Below are 9,361 nucleotides of genomic sequence, written 5' to 3'. Positions count from 1 at the left end.
AAACCTAACCCGGCCCGAACTTGTAGTGAGCTTTTTATTATTGTACTTTAAAAAAATGTGTCAGACAATATCTATCTATAAAAGAGATGGCAGTTGATAGAAAATTCTTGACCATAATTGCCAGTACAAGTACTGTATCTAATATGAAACTTATGGTTGGTGGTAAAACATCTATTCTCTCGTTGAAAACTCATTGGATCTTCATATATTCACTAGTGCAGTAAGAGCAAATGGCACCGATAACTTTTGCTTATAGGCACCGGTTCTACAACGAGGCATATATAGGCGAGGTAAAAATGGGTAAGTTTTATGCCTCGGTTATGAACTGAGTGAAGAAGGATGAGATTATGCCTCAATTTTTAGGTAACCGAGGCAGTAACATATTTTTTTTTATTTTGTCAACCTTTAGGATACTAATTCACTATGGAATGATCTTGCTGATGTTTCCAAAGCTGGTAAACAACCATCCTCATCTCTTAACATTGCTTATTGACCACTGCTACCTTCAAGCTTTCCTTCCTAATCACCACGTTGTTCAGTTCTCCGGTCAGTAAGCAAGGTAGCACTTTTCCCTTCTTCCTTCGATGGTCATGCCCGTGCACTTCACCCTCAAACCCAAATCCCAAGCTCAAAGAACCCCGCTGAAAACACCGCCGCAACTTTTCCCGCTGAATCCCCCTCCCTGCCCTCGATGGGAACCGTAAGAAGGCACACCCTCAAGAACCGCAAGGAGCCTCTCAAGAATCGCAACGCCTCTCATGAACCAGTAGCAAAACTCTGAAAAGGCCAATGAAAATTCTAATCCAGCAAAACACATAATAATCCAATCATTCATACATAGTCCAAGTAAAAAAAAATTGAACAGGGAGAGACGAGAACGAGGAAGCGGTGCCAGTTCGACTGAGGGGGTAGAGCGAGATCGCGTCTGGTGGCGGAGTGAGATCGCGTCCGGTGGCGGTTCCGACTGGTCCTGGGTTTGATGGATCGGATTGGGTGTCGATTGGTGGTGGAGTTGGGGTTGCAGGGTGGGAGGCGTGACGGGTTTGGGGGTGGGACGGGTCAAGATAAGGATGCAGCCATGGGCTTTGGGGGCGGAGACGGAGGAATAGGCTTCCACGGGAGCAGGTTGGATGCAGCCATAGGCTTTGGGCGACAATAACGAAGTGACGACGTTGAAGGAGAGGTTGGATGCAGAACCTTCCCTTCGTCTAGGTTTTAGGTTGCATCGACGGAGGCGGAGGCGCTGCGAGGGAGCGCGACGACAATGGCGACGATGAGGAGGGAGCGTGACGGCGAGGCAGCGAAGCGGTTGCGCGAAAAGCAGGGGACGACACAGCGGGAGGCAATGTGAGGCTGAATCTTGCGCGAGAACAGCGACAGAGTGGTGACGACGGAGAGGCGGAGTGGTGGCTATTTCAGGGTGATTGGAGAACATTGAAAGCAAAGAGAGCAAGAGAGAAGAAGAGGAACAGTGAGAAGGAGATTTGAGCGAGAGAGAAGAAGAGGAACAGTGAGAACTATGGGGTTATAAAACGCTATACTACCTCGGTTACAGATTTACCTGAGGTAATAGAGGCATACGACCTCCGTTTCAAGCATACCCGATACCTAAAGTGTCAGAAAATAATTAAAATTTTGAAAACATATACGCGTTATATGTCTCGGTTGGCGCGTAATTGATGTTGGAAAGCTTTTCTGCTTCGGTTCTACTAACACCCGAAGCAGTAGACCTTATTCAAAAATTATGTTAGCTTCTATCACATGATTTAAGTGCACGCTGGTGCGACTTTATGCCTCGGTTTCTGACTTAACCGAGGCAGTAGACGTTTTACGATTTAGTTTCCTATAAACCGAGGTATATAAGTTCTCTAAAACTACAAAAATGCCATTGTGCTTTTATACGCTTCGGTTTCAGTAAAATCAAGACATATATAGCGCGTTAAAAAAGCTTCTTTTTTACTAGTGATTTCTCAAGATATTTTCTAATGAAGTTTTGTTATAGCATCTATAATCACTTCCAATTTAGGTAGACAGCCGACAAATATACATCTACAGGAATTAACTTAAGTTCTAACCCATTTTGATAGCACTATACCTAATTGAGAAAATAGTTAAAACAATTATGAATTAGCTGATGTTATCTTGTTACTAAATTAATATTTATATTGGCATATATTTAATTAAGTTTTCAGTTTTTGTAATTTTTAATTGAGTTTTTTTTTTTGTTTACTAAAATTAAATTATATATTTTTAATTTATTTTCTATTATTTATTTTATTTTATTTTATGTAATTATTATCTTATCAGATCGTTTTATTCACTTATCACATGTTAAAAAATATCAAATTTTGTAATTAATATAAAATAATATTATATTAATATAAATAATAAGTGAAATTTATTGTTTTAATTAATAGTGTATATAAGAACACTAATCACACTATTACTTACAACAATCAAAGTGATGGGTTTCGTCGATGTCTTTTTTTTAATAGCTTTCAATACTATCATCGCAAGGTGATGTTCACAATTTATTACTTTCTAACACGTTTTTAATTAAAATAATAAAATTTACTCGTCGTTTTATATAATCTATATGTTACGTTAAGTATAAAACTTCACATTTCTTAACCCATTAAAATAATTAAATAAGATAAAGACCACATTACCTAAATAATATATATATATATATATATATATATATATATATATATATATATATATATATATATATATATATATTTTCAAATAGTCAACAAAGTAAAAGATATAATAAAAAGTTAATTAAAAATATTTAAATTTATGAAAAACTTATAAGTTAACTTAAGTCGTTATAAAAGTAAATTTTATAAGGAGAAGGAAATCATCAAATATTTAAACATGATGTGCGAAATTGTTATGTCGGCAATTTTGTATTTTTGTTATTAAACAGCTCATTCCGTGTTAGTTTTACTTTAATGTACTTGGATATAAATAATGGCACCGAAACGATTAATTTAAAATTTAGAAAAAATAAAGATAATTTTATTTAAAAAAAGATTTAAAAGCATTCATATTATATAATTATCATTTTTTTTCATAATGAATATATAGACGCTGAATTATTAGTGTAGAAAATGTGTGTCTAGTATGCGTTTAAGACGATCACGTATTAATATCAAATAATTATATTCATAGGAGAAATATATATTACTAAATGATTCATCTTATTTATTCATTGAGATTGATTCAGTGATCATTGTTAGAGTGATAAACATAAAGTGTCACGTTATAATCTTAATATACAAAAGTAAATTCATGTCGTTATATTGATACTTTTTATCAAACAGAATTTATGAAAAGAAACTACGTCATCATCTAAAGAAAATTAGCAAATGTTTTTCTTCATCTAATTTACTCAAACTAATATGAAAGATGTAACTATTCTAAATATTTTATAAGGTTAATAAGTTTTAAATTTAAATTTAACAAACATTTTAATATATTATTTTTACGTCGTAATATATATAACTCGTATATGGAACTAGATGTTAATTAATGATTTGAGAGCGGTTGTTGGATAAAAAATGAAATAATATATCTAATTAACACAAATTTCGATAAATTTTAACTATAATTGTAATATTATATTAAAAAGTAAAATTTAAATCTAAATTAATCTCATAAAATTTGTATACACTAATAATTTTAAATTGGTCTTGTTTAATCGAAGGAAGCTGTGATTTTTATTTTAAGAAAGTGATGTGAAAAAAACACTTGCATAGAAATTAGATATGAGTAATAATAAAAAATTTATAAAAAGGGTAATTGGAAATAACAATCCCCATTTAGGTTGAGTGTGTGACAGTGGGGAATCCTTGATAGCCTGAACTTTTTGACATTGTTTGTTTGTTTCATAGCTCCAGGGTGGGATTTGAGGTTGTGTAAATTTTATCAGACATTATAATAACCAATTTTTGCTGTGATCAGAAGTGAGTAGAGAGGAAGGTGTGAACCCTTTGACATTTCCTTTTCTTCATGATTTGCATATTGAGAACACTACCGAGGTTATTTCTGTTTCATATGGGACTTCTTCTAAATTCCATTGCTTTAATTCATCGTTTAAAATTTAAAGGGTAAGTGTGAGAACGTAGTAGTAGGTAAGAGGGAGAAAGTTTTTTGAAAGTGATAGAATGGGTTTGTATTTCAGAGTTGAAGCATGAAAAGGAGGGAAAAAGGGACTGAGATGGTGGTCCACACTTGGCTTAAAGTCAAAAGCAGGCATAAGAAGAGTATTGAGAACTACGTTGGGGAAAGAGCCCAATCAATGGTTTACATCTCATCCTCCTATCATCTTCCACTTTCTCACCATTTCACTCCACCTCTCTCACCTTATAATATTTTTTACATTTTCACAAATATAGCTTTAATCATCAATAATTCCTTCAACTATTTCACAATGCTTAATTATGTACCTTAATACATTGTTATTCTTTTGGGATTATAGGATAAAAGACGAGACACTTGCTAGTTTAGAAAAACTTCGGAGCTTTTATCTTCAATGGCTAAGATTGGTGGTCTCATAGATGATACACTAATGAGGTGCATTAAGCTTTCCTTGCAGAGCAACTCTTTACTTTAAATTTGAAAAAAGAACATACTTTTGTGTGAGTTGAAAGTAATTTTGCTGTTTATTTTTCATTATATTGCGTAGGTTAATGTTGAGGTGTTGGTGACAGTAAAGAACTGTATGTTGTAAGGTATTTACGAAAAATTACAGCACCATACATTATAATATATTGTTATTCTGAATATACTATTATTTGATTACTATTTTTACGGCATATGATAATGGTGGGGCATTAACGAGGTTAATGTCCTGAGCAACCCGCCGGTCTCCCAAACACGATATTTTCTTTTCTAACGGTTAACTATTCTTCTCTCTCCACACACACTCAGAGTAGTGAAGAACACAAGAACATCATAAGTTCATGTTGGTTCCTCTCACACAATGCTAAGTTACAGGGCACTGCATTTTTGTTTTCTGCTCACAGTTTTCTTGTCCGATTCCTTTCTGTTGTCGCACCAAGCTTCAGGTATTTCTCTCACAACTCTCTCCCTTTGGCTTTTTATTCACTGTTTAGGAGACCCTAAAATCTTGGAAGCCAAACAAGCCTCTAATTTAAACAAATGTTGTCACTTTTTTCACTGAGTTCGGTGGGGGACATAGGTCACCACTATGACAATGCAGGACAGTGTTTCATATGATTGTGGCTACTCTCTCACTCTTGAAGATGTTTCATTAGAAAGCAAAGCATGACCATTTTTGTTTTTTGCAGGGCCAGAAAATGAGGGAAAGGATGTTGTAGGCTTTTCTGGGTTGCATGTGTACGATGCTGCACCGTTCGAGAACTCGCCCGTTCCCTTAGCTGCTGAGAGAACACGAAGAAAAGACCCTCTTAATAGCTTCAACAAGTACTTATATGGATGGAATATCACTGACAACCATTATTGGGCTGTAAGCTCTTCAAACCGTTACTCCTGTGTACTGTAATAATGGTTTTATAGTGTGCTACTGAGAACTGTATTTCGTTAATTCTGCTGTTAGGCTCAGAATCTGTGCTTCTATTGAGGCTCTGGGATTGACATCACCTATCTTCAGCTATCATTCTAGTTTATCTGCCCAAACTATGAAATATAGAATTGTTGGAAAAGTAGGTAACGGAGAATGATGGTTGTATCTGAAAGTATCTGTGTAACAATAAAAGGGAGATGCTTTTGGTGCACACATTTGTGTTGCCTATTTTATACTTTGATTGATATAGATGCAACTGTAAGTATTACTCCAATACATATACATACATGGGATAAAATTTAAGAGTAGGATCTCTGCAGCCTCTGGTGATGTTTTCTGATAAAAAATTGATGGTTATATCAATGACCAAAGCAACTTTTTATTGGCCGACCTTAGGTGGAACTCATTGTTAAAAAAGACAAAAAGCATAAAAAGTGATGCACTAGAAGTGTTGAGTAGTATCCGGGTTTGTGTAAAATTGGAGCCACTAGATGTGCGTTTTTAAATATACATTTAAATATTCCTTTGCATGTATTTTTAAGGAAAACCAATGTTTATCTCCATGGTTGGTCATATATGCTTTATTTAGTTTTACTGGACGAAGAAATTGAATGGTCCTGTACTATGCTTCAAATGTAATTGTTTGAATTTGATTTGGCTGGATTATATACAGTTGGGTAATAATTTGGTGAATTCTGACTGTTTTATGTTGTTATGCTTTTCTTTTCTTTTATTTTGTCTCTTTCCATTTTCAGCACTTTAATCTTACCAGGCTGTTTGGTTTGCAATGTTGAATTTAAAAAGGCAAAATCCACTAACTATTTTTTTTATTGAATGCAGTCTGTGGCATATACTGCAGTTCCTATGTTCAGTATTGCAGCAGTTTGGTTCTTGGGGTTTGGCTTGTGCTTATTCACTATTGGTGTTTGTTACTTCTGTCGTAAAAGAGAACCTTATGGTTATTCACCAACATGCTATGCCCTTTCTCTTATTCTCCTGATGTTATTCACATTTACAGCAGTGTGTGTACACATCTCTCTCCTTATGTTTTTGCTTGCTTCAGGTTTTGTTGGATCTTTATCACAGATTGCACTTTTCTGTGTTAACAGGATCGGATGTGCAGTTCTCTACATCGGCCAAGGAAGTTTCCATCACAGCATGTCGTCCACATTGCAGTACGTGGTACATCAAGCTGATTCCACTGTGGATAAGCTTAGGAACGTGTCAGATAATCTTAATCAGGCTAAACAGGTTGGAATCGATCGAATTTTTCTCCCGACAAATGTTCAAACTGACATTGATGCGGCAGAAACAGATATCAATAACTCTGCAGGCACCCTTGCTGACAAGACAAAGGAGAACTCAGACAACATACAAGATCTCTTAGATTCTGCGTAATGATTGATTCTAATGTTTTCCGCTCCAGATATTTTTTTCTTGCTTTAGTTTTACTCTGTAACAGAATGTAACAATGATGCAGGAGGTTGGCGCTGATCATAATAGCTGCTGTTATGTTAGTCTTGACATTTCTTGGATTTTGTATGTCTCTTCTGTGCCCCCAATTTAGATGTTCAAATTCTTACTTGCTATGGAATTCATTTTCTTCTTTTTACCTGTTACTACAGTATTCTCAATTTTTGGCATACAGCTCCTTGTGTATATGTAAGTAATATATACTGTGTACCACCCAATGTTACATACCTTTCTTGCGATTCTTTGATAGCAAGCATAACTCCACTTAACACTATGTTTTCTCGTGAAACACTTGGCATAAATAATTGCAGCTTGGTAATGGCAGGATGGGTTCTTGTTACTGGTGCCCTTATATTATGTGGTTCGTTCCTTGTTCTCCATAAGTAAGTTCCAATTACCCCTCCCTAAAATAGTCAAAATATATTATTCAATGATTTTATCATATACTTGTTAATTAATTTTTCATCTCTTTTTTCTTTTTGGCTGTTTCTTTAGGCAATTGTTATAAGTTGCATTTAAGCTTCGTATAAAAGCTGCATTGTCTATTTAACGTTTCATAAGTGATTAATTTCAGATTGAGAGCACTTTGCTCATTTCTCTCAATTTTTTTCTTTGAAATTTATCCTTTTCTCATGATATCAGAGATCCTTTCTAGTGCTTGTTTTATCTGCCACCATCGCTGCTCTCTGGTTCGGTTCTCCTTTTTCTCTTCCTTGATAGTGGAGAATCTTCGATCGTTGTTCTTGCTGAATTTTCTTTTTGAAACTTCAATTTTCTTCTCAATCTGAAATTAGCACTTATCACAAATTTGGACTATGGAATGCACCTTTTACACGAAGCTTGCGTATGAAAATAACCGATATCAACTGGCTACAGTTGACTAAACAGCAAGCAAAATACCTGAAAATTGAGCAACACTGACAGACACCAATTAGTAACAGGATTTCTGTTCTTGCTTGAATAATCACATTGTTATCATTATCCAATCATGCCCATAGTTCAACTTGACATTGTGGTCTAACCCTGATGAACCTTTTACGGAATGCGATGTTTATAATGAGCATGTTACCTTTCTGTTATTTATTTGTATTTTTCAGATGTGGAATTCGGCATCTTTAGTGTGGAGCTAATTCCTTTTTGTTTTGGTAGTGCAACAGCAGACAGTTGTGTAGCTGTGAATGAATGGATCCAGTATCCCATTGCACACACGGCAATGGACGATATTCTGCCCTGTGTGGACAATGCTACTGCACAAGAAACATTTTTGCGAAGCAAAGAAGTAACTTCTGAGCTAGTGAATTTGGTGAACCAGGTTATCACCAACGCCTCCAACATAAATTTCGCTCCCAATTTCACTCCACTCTACTATAATCAATCTGGTCCCCTCATGCCGCTCCTCTGCAATCCCTTCCATCCTGACATGACTGATAGACAATGTGATCCTGGTGAAGTGACCCTGAGCAATGCAACACAGGTACATTAATTGAACCACTTTCATATAACATACAAACACTGCTTTCCCGTGCCAAGACCAAATAAAATAAAGAAAATCAAACTGATTTTAAATTACAATTCTTTTTCATTTTTATGTGTTGTTTTATTTTCTAGCAAGGCTTGATTGAATCATGAAAAAGAGAAAGTCTCACCATCATGTGCATGGATCAATCAATTTAGAATTGTTCCCGTGTAATCAAAGACCTCAAGTTTAAGTCTTGAATATGTAGTTGCATTAATGCTAATATTAGTTGGTGTGTGATGCAGGTGTATGGCAGTTTCGTGTGCCAGGTTTCGCCATCTGAGATATGCATGACGCAGGGGCGTTTGACCCCCACCTTCTACAACCAAGTCTCCGCTGGAATAAATGTTGCCAACAATTTGTATAATGATGCCCCCTCCCTGGTTGAGCTACAAGATTGCACCTTCGTTCGTGAAACTCTGAGCGTTATATCTACAGACCATTGTCCTGGTCTACGGCGTTACAGTAGATGGATATATGTTGGATTGGTAATGGTCTCTTTTGCTGTCATGTTCTCTTTGATCTTCTGGATCGTGTATGGAAGAGAGCGTAGGCATCGTCTGCATAGAAAAGAGTTAAAGAACTTGACTCCAACACGTGCACCACCACCAGGACAAGCACTGGCATTGGCCCAAATCCCTGAAGGAGACAAGTATAATTAGCAAACTAGTTGATAATGATGTTGGTCTTCCATTGCCAGTTGGTGGATGGACATGTTTGAACAGTGTTTAGCTTTTTCCGGTGTTGGGTGTATAATGTTGTAGCTTCTTTGTATGACACGCTAGCTTTTTAATGAAATGTCATTATTTTACGTGGCA

At 35.7% G+C, this 9,361-nt stretch overlaps 1 protein-coding gene across 1 annotated transcript; it reads left to right on the top strand.

The window, feature by feature from the left end:
• The first annotated feature begins 4,828 nt into the window (after positions 1 to 4,828).
• LOC124828835 (uncharacterized) lies at positions 4,829 to 9,361 on the top strand. The gene is made up of 9 exons (XM_047302221.2): positions 4,829 to 5,075; positions 5,319 to 5,497; positions 6,395 to 6,576; positions 6,664 to 6,948; positions 7,035 to 7,093; positions 7,180 to 7,216; positions 7,339 to 7,410; positions 8,177 to 8,501; positions 8,789 to 9,361. Exons 1-9 carry the CDS (start codon positions 4,991 to 4,993, stop codon positions 9,203 to 9,205), a joined length of 1,641 nt encoding a protein of 546 aa, XP_047158177.1. The 5' UTR covers positions 4,829 to 4,990; the 3' UTR covers positions 9,206 to 9,361.

The sequence above is a fragment of the Vigna umbellata genome, chromosome 2 (genome assembly GCF_029865625.1).
Source record: "Vigna umbellata cultivar VRB3 chromosome 2, Vumbellata_1.0, whole genome shotgun sequence".
Lineage (NCBI taxonomy): Eukaryota > Viridiplantae > Streptophyta > Magnoliopsida > Fabales > Fabaceae > Vigna > Vigna umbellata.
This window is presented reverse-complemented; position numbering and strand designations above follow the sequence as displayed.